The sequence below is a fragment of the Pristis pectinata genome, chromosome 2, assembly GCF_009764475.1.
Source record: "Pristis pectinata isolate sPriPec2 chromosome 2, sPriPec2.1.pri, whole genome shotgun sequence".
Taxonomy (NCBI): domain Eukaryota; kingdom Metazoa; phylum Chordata; class Chondrichthyes; order Rhinopristiformes; family Pristidae; genus Pristis; species Pristis pectinata.
In genome coordinates this window covers 90080148-90099163 of record NC_067406.1, presented here as the reverse complement: position 1 = coordinate 90099163, position 19016 = coordinate 90080148, and the positions used below count along the sequence as shown (strand labels likewise).

Here is a 19016-nt window from a genome sequence, read left to right as displayed (position 1 = left end):
AAGAGTGACAAGTACCTGGAATGCACCACTGGCATTCCAGGATTGGAACGAGAGTGAGGTAAGCAAAGATGCTAACAGCATTTAAGAGGTGTCCAGATGAACACTGTAATCACCTCGGCATTGAAGGCTACGGACCAAGTGCTAGAAGATGGGATTAATATGCATGGGTGCGTACTGGTCAGCATAGACATGGTCAGCCGAATAATTTGTTTCCATGCTGTATGATTCCACAACTTAAAAAGTGCAGAGATTTAATGATTTTAAAAATGCAGTAAAACATTACTACAGACATTAATGGAAAGATCTCATTGATATACCTGCTAAATTGTCAAGCATATAGTTCAGTAGCTTTCTTGTTCCATCAGGTTCTTGATAGAGGTTCAAAATATCCTGTGACAAAGGATTGCCTGTCACCAAAAAATATCGATGTCCCATTAAATTCTGTATGTTGATAATGGAGTAGTTGACACATGACCAAATAAAAATAGTGAAATCTATTATTTTTAGTTCCCTTAAAGATAACTTCTCAATTACAACTCAGCAGATAAGGTGAATAATGAGCCAAAAATCAGAAAAGACAAGTCTCTTGATCACAGCTAGCAAAAACCTGAGCAGTCGGGGCAAAAATGTCAAAAAGCACCGACTACCAATCTTAACAGCGGAATTAATGGACACGATGGTGAAAATAATAATATAAAAATAATGAAACTAAATGACAAAACAATACATTTATTGGAAGAATTACATGTCTCACTAATCACCTAGAAATTCATTTCCTATACTTGTATTCAGATTTCACTTTACTTTGATTAAAAATGTTAAATGTAAGGACTCCAAGAGCCAGGCAAATATTACCTTGCATCCTTCTATGGCTAAAAGTATACATCACAAAAAGTGTCAAAAAAATTTTGTATATTTCGTGAACTATTCACATTTTGCTGCATTCTATAATTGCTATGGAACAACACAATTATTTTGTTTCATAATTAGGGCAGAGAATCCTTGATAATGTGTTAATACTAACAGAAGAGGGGTTAGAAGATTTCACAAAAAATATTGGAGTAGCACCCTTTAGATGAGTTGGAGAAACAATCTTTAAAAAACATGCCAATCAGTAATTAAAATAGAAACAAGGTAAGAAATGTTTTGAACTGTGGTCTAATCAACTACAAAATCACAGGACAGCAAGGAACTTAGCAGCTGTGTACTTCTAACATGTGGTTTTGGCAGACATCATACAGCAAATCCACTTTTAAGGAGCTATACAAAAAAATACTGGAACAGATTGGATTTTACAGAGCACTTCACTTACTTAAAACTGAACTACTTTGCAAAAAAGTTGTAAGACAGTGACCATCTCTTTTTACTCAATCACATCCACCTATCTTTAAAAATTGAGTGTACTTCAGAATAAAGGGATAAACATAAGTGACAAAATGTTACGAAATGGTCATAAAATGCACATTACCAACAGTTAAGATCATTTTATTTTTAAAAATGAGTGCTCAGCAACAACATCTGTAAGTTCCAAAAGTTATAAGAGGTGCAGGACAGGACACTTAATACTTGTAAGAAGATACTCATCAGCCCTGACCTTTTAACCCCAGGGTTTGTAGCTGGAACAGTCGTCCTAGTTCGTAAGGCAAAACCCGTAACAGATTGTTATTTAAAAGCAAATCCCTGCAAAAGAAGGAAAAAAACTTAAAATGTAGAGTTTTTTCAGCTGTTCATTTTTTCCAGAATGTTATTTATCAAGTTTCTTTTTTTTTTAATCGTAACATCATAATCAGGTAAAGATTGATAGTTTGCAGAATAATGGGACAGGGACACTATCCCAGCATCTCTCGCCTTGTGACAATTTTATGTACATAATTTTTATCAATCAGATTGTTGTGCCTCTCCATCTTTATCTGTTGATGTTAGATACAAGTTAACTTAAGTTACTTAAAGCAAAATGACTGAAGAAAAAAAGTTTAATATTTATCTCCTTTTGAAGAGCCACTGCCACTATGCTAGAGTGACCCATTTACAAAGGGCAGTGACAGTATGGTACCATTACACAATAGTTTTTAAAAAATGAAGTACGAGTAAAACCATTGAAATATGTTACCTACTGAAAGTTAAATTTCTCCAGAAGGGCTTCCTACATGCTAAGTACCCAGAGCAGCATGCCAATAAGCAAAGCAGCCCACAACCAACATCACAGTATTATTCTGCAGCCCTATCATATCCAACTAGTTATATCATTGGACTATCTGGCAATAATACAAGGAGATCCCATGATCATTTCTCATTTCCAATCCTGGTAAGCTCAATACAAACACAAGAGACTAACAAATTGCTCCAAATACTTTCACCAAAAAAGCATCTCACATGGCTTTCTCCCAAGATCTGCCACTTCATGGGTGCCAGTTTCCAGCCAATCTGTTTCACTTAACAGAACTTTTCAAGTGGCTGAATACATACTGAAGCCCACATGCACTGACATCTTAGCTGCAATGCTCAAGATATAGGCACTAGAATTAGTTGTCCCTCAAACCAAAATATATCTATGGCACTTGTATCTGCCCAACAATATAAGATTTCTTTATTAGTCACATGTACATCGAAACATAGTGAAATACATCTTTTTGCGTAGAGTGTTCTGGGGGCAGCCCGCAAGTGTCGCCACGCTTCCGGCACCAACATAGCATGCCCACAACTTCCTAACCCGTATGTCTTTGGAACGTTGGAGGAAACCTGAGCACCCGGAGGAAACCCATGCAGACACGGGGAGAACGTACAAACTGCTTACGGACGGCAGCCGGAATTGAACCCGGGTCACTGGCGCTGTAATAGCGTTACGCTAACTGCTACGTTACCGTGCCTGCCCCTACTACCATGCCTTGTTTTAAAAATATAAACAATTGATCATGTATGCATAGCATCTTTTTAAACAAAAAGAACAGAACTAACCTTCCTAATTATTAGCCTCCTCCTCACTGCACAGAACCATTCCCAAATCCCTTGCTGAGACTAGTTTTGCGCAAGAGTAATCTATAAAAATGTTGTTTTCCCCCCACATTCCGAGAGCAATGTCATGATCATGAATCCTATTGATAGCTGTGCAAGTGCCAGCAGCTATGTTCTGCTGCACCTTTAGGAAAGATCTCCTAGACAAATGCATTAAACCACAGGCAAGCGTACTCACAAGCAGAGGAGCTTCAGACTTTCACCCAGAGAATACCCCATGTGATCTTCCTGAGACTGCACCTAGACCTTTGTCAAAGACACCTGACTAATAAACCACACAGAGTTGGAGGCAAGGTCATTGCTTGTCTCAGATGTCAGACAGGGTTATCCAGGGCGAGTCCACAGGAGTTGAGCTGTGACGTAAACCAGCTGGGTGCTGTTAGAATTTGGTGCAGGCTTGTCACATCGATTCCTCCTCTTGATACATATCACCAAGATCCAGAGAAAGTTCATTTGACTAGTTCTGTATCAAGAACAAGTACTCTGATCAGGCTGTGGTTCACAATATTCCATTTAGGGACCACAATCAGACATGTGGGTATTAGCAGCCAGGTTGCAGCTATTCATCTTCAGAGTCTGGAGCGATGCAAGTATTTGGATGTTGCTCTCAAACGATGAGCAAAACAACAGTTTTATTTTGTCAGATACAAATCTTGAACCACGATAGGCAACTTGTTTTCATGAAATTCATGTCTCTGAAGGAGCAGCCAGGCTTCTATCACAAACTGAGTATGGAATTTGTTTGTCATCTGATGCTTTACCCATCCATGACCATAGTTACATTGTTGGGTCTACTCCTCAGAAATCCACATCTGTGTTGCTGGCCTTGTTGACATGTGGCTGGCAGAAAACGTTGGAGCTACACCAGATGGCAACTGAATGAACTGGATGTCACTTCACTTTCCTGTTCGTGATCAAAGCTATTGAGGTGCTGAAACCTGTTCTTGGCTCTAACACTATTGCATGTCTTGAGAACGGCCAAGGATATGGAACAATTCTGCCAGATCTCGTCCTCATCCAGAATTTTGCACTGGTATGAACACGTTCAAATGGGTAGATTTCATATGAGATAGAGATTCAGATAATGCAAATAGATGATGTTGACTAGTAAACGTTGCAAGGATCTGCAAGACTATTCTTTTCAGCTTAGTGTCTTAAGAAATTTGGATTGAAGCTTCTAACTGCATTCTTTGGTTCCATAACAATTAAAGAAAATACTTTTACAGTTTGGAAATACACTAGAAAATGCAGAAATACATTACCTAATATGCTTTTTTTAAAAAATTTTGTCTGGGTCTCACAATATGCACCCTGTTTTTGGACTATTACAAGCCCTGAAGGATTCATTCAGCTTGTCTTTACAATGAATGGAGCAGTAGGCTTGAAAGCTACATTCAGTGACTCCGCTTTCATTGCGCGTCTTTAAAAAAAAAATTTAGACTTGAGGCTGCTCTGAGTGTTAACAGCCATTTGGACCACTGGTAACCATAGCAGACATCTTTCTTGGCTACCAATGCTGCTCATGCATTCATTTACATTATAGTAAAATGAAGATATTTCACTTTTTCAGGTAAAATAAGGTGTTTGGGAATTGAAGGATACACAATGTCAGCATGACTTTCAGTATGGAAAAAAATTCTACAAAATCCATACATAATAAAGGCAACTTTGAGAGCCATCTACTTCTTTCTTTGTGAACTAGATATTCTTGTTCCTCATTGATGGCTTTCCTCTCCAGTATGCCCAATTCCCCCACCACCACCACCCCCATCCCTTCTTCCCATTAGTTATCCTGAAGGTATAGGCAATGACTTCAGCCCATTTTCTTAAAACAAAATGGTGTAGGATTAAGGTACAGTAACTCTCTTTTCCCACTTCTAGGTCTACAAGTTCCAAATTATCTCAGCAACTTTTATACCTCAAGCTGATGTTGTTACTAGGTAGCCTTTTTTTCTAAAAGTTTTAATTCCATTTTTGCACTGCAACTTTTGAATCAACATTGGAGTATTTCCTGGTGATGCTGCACTTGGTTTGTATGTTGGTTTGATAGTGCATTCTTCCAGAACTCTAGTACACACCTCTAATTCCATAGATGCACAGGAGAAAGAGACTTCTTTTCTTTGGGATTTAAGCTTTATGTTTCAATGGACTTTGCATTACTGTCTCACCAGGCCTTATGCATCCACTCGTTTCTTGGAACTTCTGAATTGGTATAGTTTCATTTTTAAGTCTTCTGATGAGCAACTACAACAAAAGGAAAAAGCTAAAAAGAGAATCGCAGTTCCAAATGCCCCACGAAGTTAGAAACCAGTTAGATCCAACCTTCATTTTTACTAGTCAAAACAGAGCAATGTGCACTCAGCTACAGGAACATCTGGAACATGGGAACGTATTCCTCCCAGTCTGATGATTTGAATGTTTCATTCAGATTGTGGTTTAAAGCATCCTAAAGGCAATTTTTAAATTCTAAAGCAGCAGCAACAAAACTTACAGCATTGAAAATCAAATGACCACTTAATTAAATTCTTATTTAAATCATCTTTATATATAGTAGTAAGACTTCAGTCACAACTGTAGACATACATATAGTTCACAGCATAATTCAGCTGTGAACTGCAGAACAGTTAAATAGTCCACATGAACTCTAATCTTACAGCTGCTGATGTGCTTCTACAGAAAATTGATCTTAATTACTTACCTGAGTGACACCATATTTCCAATTTCAGCTGGTAGACTGCGCAGTTTATTAGACGATAGATCCAAGTAAACTAGATTATGGAGCTTGGCAATGTCAGGTGGAATGCGTGTAAGGTTGTTGTCATTCAGATGCAGTACAGTCAAGTGTGTCAAAGACCACAGTGAAGTACTCAAGCTCCTCACTTTACCTACATGAACAAAGAATTTAGAAGTATAAAAATGTTACAGGGAGCTTACCTAGGTCAAAATTTTAAAAATAATCACATATATACTGGCTGCATAAAGTACTTGTTGCTGGTTAGCCAGATTTCTCAGATTATCTGCATCTTGACAGAAAATCACAAGTTAATGTAAATATTTGCAACCGGCTAGACTTCTGGCTTGTGGCCAAGGCACCTTTGTAAATCCAGAATAAACGCCTTAGCAGTTTGGCTTTAACCTTCATTTTGCCAAAGGACCTTTTATTGCAGTTTAAGATATTTGCTGGGTACAATCTTGAAATGAGGCAGGAGTCAAGCCCAATCATACTCCATATGACACACCAGACAAAAGTAGATTAAGTAGAATTTTTCCACTCCCAGCCTTGGAGTGTGGATGCCACTTTTGGCATTTGTACCATTAAAATCAAAATCAACCGTTCAACACACATGGGGCATTTCTCAGATGAATAACCAACTGCATTTAATCTACAGAGTGACTGGACAACTGTACCTACAAACTTTCAAACAATAACCTGCCAGTCTGAGCACCTGTTGCTTTACATGTGCTATGTGTTTCTAAAATGGAACAGGAACACTAACCCTTAAAGAAACTTCAAAAGATGAGTTTTCACATTTCAAATTTCACAACATTAACATTCAGGGCTTCAAATAACTACTGGCACATGCCACATGCTCTAAAAATTCATGCACCCCACAAGGGAAGAAAGGCAGCATTTGGCAGAGCCACAGCTACTCACCAGAGATTTCTAATTCTGCCCAGTGTGATTTCTTCCCATTAGCTGCCTCTTCTAATGACATGATTGCATATATTCTACGTAGATCTTTTGGATCATATTTTTCTTTTGGCATTCCTATTAAATCTAGAAAAGAAAAACTGTCAGTTTCCCAATGCAACTGGTAACACTTTGCTCTTTTCCACTTCTATATATAAACTGCAAATTTTCTATCACCTGACAATGCAACATAAAATTTAGCAGCTTTAATTGGCATCTGCACAATCTCAATACTCGGGTATTGACTCCAACATACAGCCAAAACACTTAAGTATTAATATAGTTTTCTTTACAATGTGGTCAGATGGACCAGAATACAACTACCTAAAAGGGATTAAACAATGACAATTTGACAGTCACGTTAGGTCCCTCATGAGCATTCCTTTTTACGAATTCAATTTACAGCAGAAGAGTTCCTGCTGTTCACGTGCTAATTAAGCTATACAGCTATGAGCATGCAAACCACTGAGGTTTGTTTGTAGCATTATTTAGGAGGGAAGAACTATTTTGATTCCAATAATGGGGAGTGCTATTTGACATCTCATTAAAAATAGAAGCACTACGTAATGCCTGGAAATTTCAATTATAACTACTTTTAAAATCTGCTATTTAAGGTTGTATCATTGGCACTCAGTTCCATAGTTCCTTCACATACAACTGATTCACTGTATATGAAGCAAAGCAATAAATTTAAGAGACAAGTCAACAGTTGCAAAACTTGCCTCATTGTCAGCATGAGCAAACAGGTATGCTCGGTTCACAATTTAACCTAAAGGATGTTTATTTTTCTACGGACTTCTAACAGCATGCTTGTTGTGAGAAATCCACATGGCTGTCACGTGACAGTAACGACAATAACCCCCGCTGACTGGAAGACAGCATTGCTCCTCTGATTGGAAGTGATACTACTGTCAATCAAGGTGCGTCTCCACCCACCCCTCAGGTGTGAGAGTACCTTTTGCCTCTGAACTTGCTTGACCAGTACCCTTTGTCTCTGAACCTGCCTGACCATTGGCTGTGGCAGGAACCTTTGTCTTTGACTCCCACACCATTGGCTCGTTTAAATCACAACAGTGGGGCTCCACCCAGCCTCCTAGCACCATAAAAAGGGCTGCATCCCCTAGCCCTTCCTCTTTGACGACCCCAGGAGTAGTGAGACAACGCTGCAGAGATCATTGGTAAGAGTGCATCACCACATGGTCAGGGAGCATTTCACTCAGGGTCAGGGAGCATTACACTCAGACTCAGGGAGCGTTAAGGGCCAATGCTAGTGTGGGTCAGGCATTGAAGTGTTATATCCTGAAGTTGTACATTGTTATTGTGTGTGTGTGCGTGTGTGTGTATTTTACCCCAGTTGCGATTCCCCTCTCGTGTTCATGGTATCCTGTGCGTGAGTGTGTGTCTCTTCCCATCCATTCTGTCCCGCGTTTGCCTTTGTGATTAAACTAGTTTTGGTCTACAAAGCTCGTGTCCAGAGTCCTTGATCCTTAAGATAGTAAAGAACGATTTCACATGACAATGCTCCTCTGGCAATTACTTACAAGGATGATCAACATTTAATATGCATGAGTTTTGCTGTGAAGGTCAATATACTATCACAAATAAGGTGCAAATCAGAGCCAACAGGAAAAAAAATCTGTAAAGGATAAGAAAGCATTAGTGACACTAAAACATTTATTGAAGCAAGCTCTGGAACCTGGATGGACCAATTGGCTTTGTTTCTCAAGTCAGCAAATTATTTTATTTGGGTTTTCAGAAGCCATTCAATAAGATACCCCACAGAAAGCTACGTAGGGAAATGAAGGTATATACAATTGAAAAGTGCCCACATTGGTACATGATAAGAAACAGTGAAAGGCATTAGTCAGTTGAGGAGGATTAAAGTGGTATATCCAAGGTGACAGTGTGAGGTCCAATTCTTTCTCAAAACATACTGACAATTTGAACTTGGGTTTTTAACCAGCAAAATAATGAAAAGAGCCATTTTTGCAAGGTACAGTGTACTTGAAAGACGCATTTAAAGAATATTCATTGACAGCAAACAAAAAATAAAATGCACAAGTAATATCCTAAACATTTTCGTGTGTACAAAATAAAAACTGGTACATATATACAATATTATACTAGAATGCAAAATATTAAAGGGAATGTGAGGATATTAATAATCTACATGCCTAAAACTAGTTTTCTGTTAGGATCAGAGATTTCACTAACTATAACAAAGGTTCAATCCACCATTAAAAATATTTACACCTCATTCATCAAAGTGTAACATTTTTAAGATATTTTACAACAACACAAATTTGTAAATCCCTGAAACTCTCATCACCACTATCCTGGAGAACACTCCAAAACACAAACCGTGGAAGACCAGGGAATTTGTAGAAGGAACTTCTGGAATTCAGCATTTAAGTGCATATATCTAAAATAGGCTGCCCACTTCACAATGTTATAGCTCTGAACCCTTTCAATTTCACTGTCATTATAACCACAAAATTTGACCTAAATGATACAACTTCTAAGAATGATTTTAAGAACTTTAGCTGATAGAGAGCATTAGGTGGTAGTCAGGTTTCCTTGCCCACATTGGATTAGGAAGTAATTGAATTTCTGAGATCCTGAGGTAACATTGAAACCCCACCCAAGCCAACTCCTGACAGTATATCAATATCTCCACATTCACGTTATGTATGGCCTCAGTAGAAAAGGGTATACGAAGAAATGATAGGGTGGCCCAAGATGTCAGCTGCACAATTCTACGAATACAATGTGAAAAGACTGGAGAAGGAGACCCAATAAAACAAAAGTACTTAGCTAAAACCTTGATTTATTGCCTAGTTACAGGTTTAGTCCTATCAATACCATGACTGTTTCTATACAGGATACACTTCAGTGCAAGTTTTTTTAAAAAGGAACAATCTAGGGATTGCATTCTGCCACAATATCACCCAGAACCATGCTATGAGAGTGCCAATCTTGATATTTACTTAACACCTGTTAAATCACAAATGAAGAAAAATAAGTTGTTTTGACTTTGTTAAGAATTAAGCCAAAGGCAACAATTTTTTTTGTGAAATGCTGCTAAAAGCTAAAAAAATTGAATAAGGCAAAGCCATAATTAAAGCTTATATTTGAAAGCCTCAGCCCCTCCTTACAGTCTGTGGATATTGTTGCCACCGCCACAGTTATTTTTATTAGTCGCAGTTTGACTGCGCAGACTAATTTCCCATGACTCCTCAGTACCAGTCAGCTATAACAATAGTGTGAAAGCTGAAGAAAGAACATTGGTCGTTTGCAACATTGTTCAAACGAAGCTTGTTGAAAATTTTGAAACGCGTCATGCAGTTAATGTTCATAATTAATATTGAGAGATGGAGGCAAGAACAGGTAGAAAGGGATAGACTGATTTCCTTGTTCGGGGCGGGGGGTGTAAAAAGGAGTAATTGCACACACAACAGTCTTGCTTTGAAGTCAAATGTTTAATGCTAAACCAAATGGCAGTAATGTATTGTACAAAGAACTGTTTTCAAAGTAAGGTGGGGAGCAGGGGTAATCTCAGTCTCTGCCCCTGCAGTAGATTAGTGCTTCTAAATCAATCAGATGACAAATAATAGGAAGAGAAAGTATTCCTTTCCCTCATTTCCTAATTTTGGGGTACCAGCAATGTGTTGAGTTCAGCAATCCCAGTATAACCCAAGCTAATTCAGAACACAAATAACTGAACTCAAGATTTTCTTAAAATTTGACTTATCAACTCTTTATGTAACTTAACTATGCTATTAGCAAATGGACATTCTTTAATATGCAATGTTTACTTCCATTTTCTATCAGTGATCAAATTCTGACCAGATAATATGTGGTCCAATTACAAAATGTCTAAGTTATTGGAAATACAAAGGCTGGGTCCCTGCAGTCGAAAATCCTTGTGGTTTTGTTAACAGAACTGCTATGGGAGAAGTTCCAAGAACCTGAAGTCATGTGGAAGCAGGAAAACCAAAAGCAGAGTAAAGGAGAAACCACTACCTTTGTCTCTTGTCTACCCACCCACCCCAAAGACCCCTTGCACTTCCTTCTTTATTCTCCCAATTCATGCAACCCTGCAATATCATTGTCCCCAAGTGCCTCCTTCACAGTTGCAGCTCCTGGCTTTTATGCAATGGACATTTTTTTGCCCAAGAGCCACAGTGACAAAGTGAAAATGCTACAAGATGAAAAAGGTTATACAAAAGCTCATCAACTTAAAACATTAACTGTTTCCCTCTCCACAGAAACTGCCTGACCTGTTGAATACTTATATTATCTATTTTATTCCTTGGTTCAACCATCTACAGTATAGCGGAAGAGAACACCCACTCTTCTTGTTGCAAAGCTATCCAAGTGTTAAGTCACAGAGATAATGCATATTTCTTTGGGCAAGGTCATCTCAATAACCAGATGCTATTCTTTCCTGTCCTTTGCCATCCTACACTTACCCAGCACGTTCAATGTGAAGTTGTAGAGAGACTCGGTACATTCAAGGTTATGTGCAACTTCTGATTTGTAAACCCCCATGGTTGCAAAAGCTGATGTTCGTAGCTATTAGAGACTATTATTTGAACTGTCAGCGAATTCCTGTTTTTTGCAGGAGCTTAAGTTTGGCCAAGTCCACGTGTATTGGTTTGGCTGCACTTTAACGTTCCTGAGTAGAATTGAGAGTTATTAACAAGCATCCATTACTGAAATACACAAGTCATGCATATATTCAAGCCCAGAGATTCCAGAATGGTTTAAAAGCCAATAGGTATACTGGGTAAAGAACTACAATTCTACGTAACTACTTTTTCACAAAGCACATTGCTACCTCATACTGAGATAAACTGACCTCAAGAATTTGAGAGCATAAAAGGGAAGCACCAGTGATCCCAACTCAGCGAAATTTCCCAAATACAATTCTGCAACGGGTTAAACTGTAAAGTGGCTTGGGTGCATGGAAGGCTGTAGTTTGTGATTTAAGAACATTCATGATTTTGTAGCGGTTGCTACCGCGGAATAAAACAAGACTCGACTCGGAGGATTGCCAAACAGAACTGGTTTATTTTCCCGCCTTGTGCGGGCCCTCCCCGTCGCTCGGAAAGACGAGGCCCGCCGCCATCTTGGGCCTCGTCGCTCCGACGCCGCGCGACCCGACTGCCGAGCCGGTTCGCCCGACTAGACGGTGAGTCGCCACACAACCCCCCCCAGAACCGGCGAGACAGTCCCCAAGGTCCGTGGGCTGTGCCAGCTGCCGCTTAGGGGGGCGGCCTCTGCGTCGTGGCGTGGCAACCTCGACAGGCTGTTGCAGATCCAAATGGGCCAGTTTGAGGCGGTCCGCCGTGAAAACCTGTTCCCTGCCTCCAATGTCCAAAATAAAAGTGGATCCGTTATGCCGTATGACTCGGAACGGTCCCTCATATGGTCGTTGCAATGGCGCCCGAGGTGTGCCCCTGCGAACGAAAACAAACTTACAGTCCCGTAGTTCCTTGGGCTGGCAGGAAGGGGCTTGACCGTGCCATGAGGTGGGAATCGGGGCCAAGGCGCCGAGCTTCTCGCGCAGTCTTTGTAGAACTGCTGGGGGTTGTTCCCCTTGGTCCTGAAGGGCAGGTATGAAATCCCCGGGGACAACTAGTGGCACCCCGTATACAAGCTCAGCTGACGAAGTGCGGAGGTCGTCTTTGGGGGCAGTGCGTATGCCGAGCAGGACCCAAGGCAGCTCGTCAACCCAGTTAGGACCCTTCAGGCGGGCCATCAAGGCCGATTTTAGATGGCGGTGAAAACGTTCCACCAACCCGTTTGATTGAGGATGGTAGGCCGTGGTGGTGTGCAGCTGCGTCCCTAGCAGGTTCGCTAATGCAGCCCAGAGACTGGAAGTGAATTGGGTGCCTCTGTCGGAAGTGATGTGGGCCGGAACGCCAAAACGTGAGACCCAAGTTGTGAGCAGCGCTCGGGCGCAGGAATCAGTTGTGATGTCAGTCAGGGGGGTTGCCTCAGGCCACCTCGTGAACCGGTCCACGATGGTAAGGAGGTACCGGGCTCCTCTTGAAACCAGCAGAGGGCCCACGAGGTCGACGTGTATGTGGTCGAACCTCCTACGGGTAGGCTCGAACTGCTGTGGTGGGACCTTGGTGTGTCGCTGGATTTTTGACGTCTGGCAGTGCAGACAAGTCCTGGCCCACTCACTGACCTGTTTGCGCAGGCCATGCCAGACAAACTTGCTGGCGACCAGTCGGACAGTAGATCTGATGGATGGGTGCGCCAACCCATGTACCGAGTCAAAAACGCGTCTCCGCCAGGCTGCAGGGACAATAGGGCGGGGCTGACCAGTCGCAACGTCGCAAAGTAGGGTCCGCTGACCTGGACCAACCAAGAAATCTCGGAGCTGCAGACCCGAGACTGCGGTTCTGTAGCTGGGCAGTTCGTCGTCGGCTTGCTGTGCGTCAGCCAGGGCCGTGTAGTCGACACCCAAGGATAGGTTGTGGATGGTTGGTCTGGAAAGTGCATCAGCAACGACATTATCCTTTCCAGAGACATGTTGGATGTCAGTTGTGAACTCGGAAATGTAGGATAAATGTCTCTGCTGACGAGCTGACCAGGGATCGGAGACTTTGGAGAAGGCAAAGGACAGAGGCTTATGATCGGTGAAAGCGGTGAAAGGCCTGCCTTCTAGAAAGTATCGGAAATGCTGGACCGCCAGATACAGCGCTAGAAGTTCCCGATCAAAAGCGCTGTACTTCAGTTCGGGCGGTCTAAGGTGTTTGCTGAAAAACGCCAAGGGTTGCCAGCGGCCTTCGAGTAGCTGTTCCAGTACCCCACCCACCGCGGTGTTGGACGCGTCTACCGTGAGGGCAGTCGGGACGTCAGTCCTAGGGTGTACCAGCATCGTGGCGTCTGCCAGGGTGTCTTTGGCCTTAACGAAAGCAGCCGCAGCCTCGTCAGTCCAGGTGATGTCCTTGCCCTTACCAGCCAGCAGCGAGAACAGAGGGCGCATGATACGGGCTGCTGCAGGGATGAAACGATGGTAAAAGTTGACCATCCCAAGGAATTCCTGTAGGCCTTTGACTGTGTCGGGGCGGGCAAAATGGCGGATAGCATCCACCTTGACGGGTAGGGGTGTTGCCCTGTCGCTGGTGATTTTGTGGCCGAGGAAATCGATAGAGTCAAGTCCGAATTGGCACTTGGACGGGTTAATCGTGAGGCCGAAATCGCGGAGGCGGGAATACAGCTGGCGGAGGTGGGAAAGGTGTTCCTGGCGGTTACGGCTGGCGATCAGTATGTCGTCCAAGTAAATGAACACGAAGTCCAGGCCTCGGCCTACCGCGTCCATCAGCCGCTGGAAGGTCTGCGTGGCGTTCTTAAGGCCGAACGGCATCCGAAGGAATTCGAACAGGCCGAATGGGGTGATAATCGCAGTTTTGGGGACGTCATCCGGATGGACCGGGATTTGGTGGTATCCCCTAACGAGGTCCACTTTGGAAAAGATGCGGGCCCCGTGTAAGTTCGCTGCGAAGTCCTGGATGTGAGGGATGGGATAGCGGTCCGGGGTGGTGGCGTCATTCAGCCTGCGGTAGTCGCCGCAGGGCCTCCACCCTCCGGTGGCTTTGGGGACCATGTGCAGGGGGGAGGCCCAGGGGCTGTCTGACCTGCGAACAATCCCCAGCTCCTCCATGTGATGGAACTCTTCCTTTGCCAGGCGGAGCTTGTCTGGAGGTAATCGTCGTGCTCGGGCATGAAGGGGTGGCCCTGTGGTAATGATGTGGTGTCGTACCCCATGTGTGGGCCGGGAATTTGTAAACGAAGGTGCCAAAATCGATGGGAATTCGGCTAGGAGCCTGGCGAAATCGTCGCCAGAAAGGGTAATGGAGTCCAGGCGCGGGGCTGGTGGGCTGATTTCTCCCAGGGGATAGGTCCGGAGAGTGCTAGAGTGGACTAACCGCTTCCTTCGCAGGTCGACTAACAGGTTGTGGGCCCGAAGGAAATCGGCGCCTAGGAGTGGTCGGGCGACGGTGGCAAGGGTAAAGGTCCAGGTAAAACGGCTGCCGCCAAAGTGTAATTGAAGCGTACGGGTGCCGAAAGACCGTATCGTTGTACCGTTGGCGGCATTGAGTAGAGGACCTGGTGGCCTGTCACGAGTGTCGCGGCCTGTCGGGGGCAAAATACTGACCTCCGCTCCAGTATCAACGAGGAAACGCCGTCCAGATTTCTTGTCCTGAACGAAGAGGAGGCTCTGTCGGCGGCCAGCTGCCGTAGCCATCAGCGGCGGCTGACCCTGGCGTTTCCCTGACTTGCAGGGTGGGCGGCATCGACGGGCCTCCGCACCCCACCTCTGATGGTAGAAGCACAGCTGGTCACCCGTGTCGTCGTCTGCGTTCCTGGGGCGTGGCTGCTCGGTTGCTGGGGCCGGGTGAGGCGGGCGAGGCGGGCGTTGGGCTCGCGGCCTGGTGATTTGACTGACGGACGAACCGCTCTCGCGCTTGGCCCTCCACAGGACAGCTGCCCGGGCAGCCACCTCACGGGGGTTGCTGAAGTCGGCATCAGCTAACAACAAGTGGATGTCAGTGGGGAGCTGTTCGAGGAAGGCCTGTTCGAACATCAGGCATGGCTTGTGTCCCTCGGCCAATGCCAGCATCTCATTCATTAGGGCAGATGGGGATCTGTCCCCCAGGCCATCCAGATGAAGCAGGCGGGCGGCGCGCTCACAACGGGAGAGGCCGAAGGTCCGGATCAAAAGATCTTTGAAAGCCGGGTACCTATCTTCCTCCGGAGGCGACTGGATGAAGTCTCCAACCTGGGCGGCTGTCTCCTGGTCCAGAGAGCTAACCACATGGTAGTACTTCGTGGAGTCGGAGGTGATCTGCCGAAGGTGGAATTGCGCTTCGGCCTGGTCAAACCAGACGCTGGGCCGAAGTGTCCAAAAGGCGGGCAGCTTGAGGGCCACTGCGTTGGCTGCTGCGTTGTCGTCCATTTCGCGGGTCCAAAAGCCGTTTGGACCGTCGGGGTCACCAATGTAGCGGTTGCTACCGCGGAATAAAACAAGACTCGACTCGGAGGATTGCCAAACAGAACTGGTTTATTTTCCCGCCTTGTGCGGGCCCTCCCCGTCGCTCGGAAAGACGAGGCCCGCCGCCATCTTGGGCCTCGTCGCTCCGACGCCGCGCGACCCGACTGCCGAGCCGGTTCGCCCGACTAGACGGTGAGTCGCCACAATTTCACCTCTCAAAAAGTGCTTTTTTTTTTGCAGGGGCTGGTTTTATAAACTTCAATGCACAACAAAACTCACATTATATAACAAGGCAATGATCATGAGCAGAAAGCACTTTCACAAAATCAGATGGCCACAATAATAAAACTTATAAATCTATCAAGCTTAACCACACTGGAACAAAAATTTACTCATCTACCCAACTATGGAAAGATATAACACGTTTATCCTGAAATCAATTATAAATTAATTGTTGCTACTTGAGGTTAAAAAGACAGACAAATAAAAATTGTTTTTTGTGCGCCTTCTTGCTGATGAGTACACATATTATCCCGAATTTATTAGTCACAGAGAGATACAGCACAGAAACAGGCCCTTTGGCCCAGGTCCGCACCGACCATTAATCACCCATTTACACCAATACTACATTAATCCCATTCTCCTTACATTCTACCAACTGCCCAGATTCTACCATTTACCTACACACTAAGGGCAATTTGCAGTGGCCAATTAACCAACCAACCTGCACATCTTTGGGATGTGGGAGGAAACTGAAGCACCCGGAGGAAACTCACTCAGTCACAGGAGAATGCACAAACTCCAAACAGACAGCACTTAATGCCAAGAATGTAACCGGGTCTTTGGCACTATGAGGTAGCAATGCTACTAGCTGTGCCACTATGCCATCCAACATTCAAGCAACATTTTTACATCTGTTAAATCAAACAATGTTCTGTCCACAGAAGCAAATTTAGAAGCAAGATGTCACATAGAGACAGAGATTTCACACAAGTTTTCTTTGCAAATGTGGTTGTAAAAATGATTAGAAACAAAACAAAGTCAACAATTGGCAGGGTTCTTCTGACAAAATAGGTCATTTTTATTTGGATTCAAAACCGCAAAGATCTTGTGCATGCCAATACAAGCTTAATTTAAAAAGATCTGTTTACATTTATTAAAAACTCACTTTTTTCTCAGACTGAATTTTTTAATGCCCAAATTGTTGAGCAAAGCAAGCTTAAATGTACATTTCCCAAATAATAATGTATTGTCTTTTTTTGTCTTTTCATTTAACATAAAAAGATTTGAGCCTCTCCCCAAAGTTTGAGTGCGGTATATTAGTCCAGAGGTGACAGAACATAATTTAAGTGTGGAGTGTACCCAATTTCTCAGAATAAATATATGAATGCTGTTCAGTGCACTTTACTGATCACAGAATGATATATTACTGAAGAAGACATCACACCTCATATCACTCTTTTGCATCATCTTTAAGAACTTGATGGCCTGCCAAAAGTACGGTGCCCATAACTGAACATGATACTTCAGCTTAGGCGTAATATATTTTAAGTTTTAGCATAACTTTTTTCTTTTGTACTCAATGTCTCATTGCAATGTGTGCTTGCAGCTTCCCACACCACAAGTACTAATGTATCCAAGACTACTTTGCTTTTGACCTCCATCTATCTCATCCCAGAACTATTCTTTAATGTCACCTGTTTCTCTTCTCAATGTTTCATACTAAAGTCATCCCCTTCCCTAATCCACCAACAATCCACTCCACCCCCAAACACACACACAAACTCAATTAAATGTTCCTCCATCACACCAGCTAACCTCCATTAAGACATTACCCCCAGCATGCCCACAAGACAAGACTACATGTCCTTCTTGATCAGATCCCATACCAAAGAAACGTAAGTCCTCAATCCTGCACCATTTATCTAATCTCACGTCAATTTTTCTTATTCTCCTTCATCTATATGCATGACTATGTTGGGTTATCTAGAAATTACTACTCTGAGTTCCTGCTGATCAACTTTCTTCTCATTTCCCCAAGCTTGCCTAGGAAGTTGCTGTTGTAGCTGATATCCAGAATGTACTCCCAAAAAATTTCTTCACTGTCCACCTCTCCTCTACCAAATAGCCACCCATAGCTATCCTCTTAATATATCTGTTGTCCTGCAAGGTGACTATCTTGTGGAATGCACAATTCAGCAAATTCCTAGCCTCCTGTGACCCCAGCTGTGATTTCAGCTGCTTCTTTAAGCTCAAGCATTTTGAGCTTGAGTATGTGGAACTAGAGGCAATTTTTCTTGGTATATCCAATGTAACAGAACATTGATTGGTCATAAATAAAATTAAGGGAAGGTACACTTCTTGGTAGTTAGGACTGAAAGCTGTACTCAGCAATATTAGTGCCATTAAGTCACAGCAGATCAGAAACAGCACTGTGACACGAAGCTCTCTACACCATCCCTTTGGTATGCCCCAAGTGTCAAAATAGCATTTCATTTTGCTTGAGTGTTATTAAATACCCACACCAATTACTGACAGTGGAAGGTGAAAAGGTCACTCATGCACACAAAGAAAAAATCTCTTACAACAAGTACTCTGTGTAACTAAATAAAATGAATAGAAGCAGAAGTAATTTTGGCTGAGATAAATTGCTGAGAGTAATTATGAAAAATATGACGTAGTTATTAATGGAGAGAGGAACATAAAATTCAAAGTGACATTCACAGATTAAGCACGTGGGTGAAACTGTGACAGACAGATTTCAGAGCAGGTAAGTGTTACAGCTGCATCAGTAAAGGGAAAAATCAATATTAGTTCACCTGTGAAGAATTACCAACATTGGAATGCAAACAGATTCAAGTTTGCGTGTGTGGAGATCAGTAAAATGTAATGAATGAAATTTTAAAAATCATCTGCAGATGCCGGAAAATGTAGTAGGCGGAAATTTAAAAAAATCAATGTAATATCAACACTTACAATAAGAGTTATAATATAAAAATGGAAGTTAGTTTTGTTATAGCGCATGCCTGCCAGACTATATCTGGAGTACTGTGTATTGTTCTTAGCATCACACCTGACTAAGGATACACTGACCTTGGAAAGAGTGCAGCACCAGTGCACCACAATGTTACAAGGTGAGTACATAAACTAGCATGAGAGTTACTGGAAAATAAAAGTAGAAGGATAACTTAATTGAAGTTCTTAAAATTTTGAAAGGAGCAGAGGGGAAGGCTTACAGATCATTTGATCCAGGAAGAAGATTGTGGGATAACTGTACAGAATTTTAAAACAGAAACAAAG

At 42.9% G+C, this 19016-nt stretch overlaps 1 protein-coding gene across 2 annotated transcripts in view; it reads right to left on the bottom strand.

Moving 5' to 3' along the window:
• Nucleotides 1-19016, bottom strand: part of cnot6l (CCR4-NOT transcription complex, subunit 6-like) — a 52988-nt gene that overhangs the window by 26758 nt on the left and 7214 nt on the right. Inside the window, exons 2-5 of one of the 2 annotated variants that reach the window (XM_052043355.1) lie at nucleotides 6668-6790; nucleotides 5711-5897; nucleotides 1595-1680; nucleotides 318-407 (exon numbers count right to left, since the gene is read on the bottom strand). In XM_052043355.1, coding sequence (XP_051899315.1) covers nucleotides 318-407; nucleotides 1595-1680; nucleotides 5711-5897; nucleotides 6668-6779 — 475 coding nt within the window. In that variant the 5' untranslated portion in view covers nucleotides 6780-6790. The remainder of the gene's footprint in view (nucleotides 1-317; nucleotides 408-1594; nucleotides 1681-5710; nucleotides 5898-6667; nucleotides 6791-19016) is intronic. The other variant, XM_052043362.1, reaches the window with a different exon arrangement.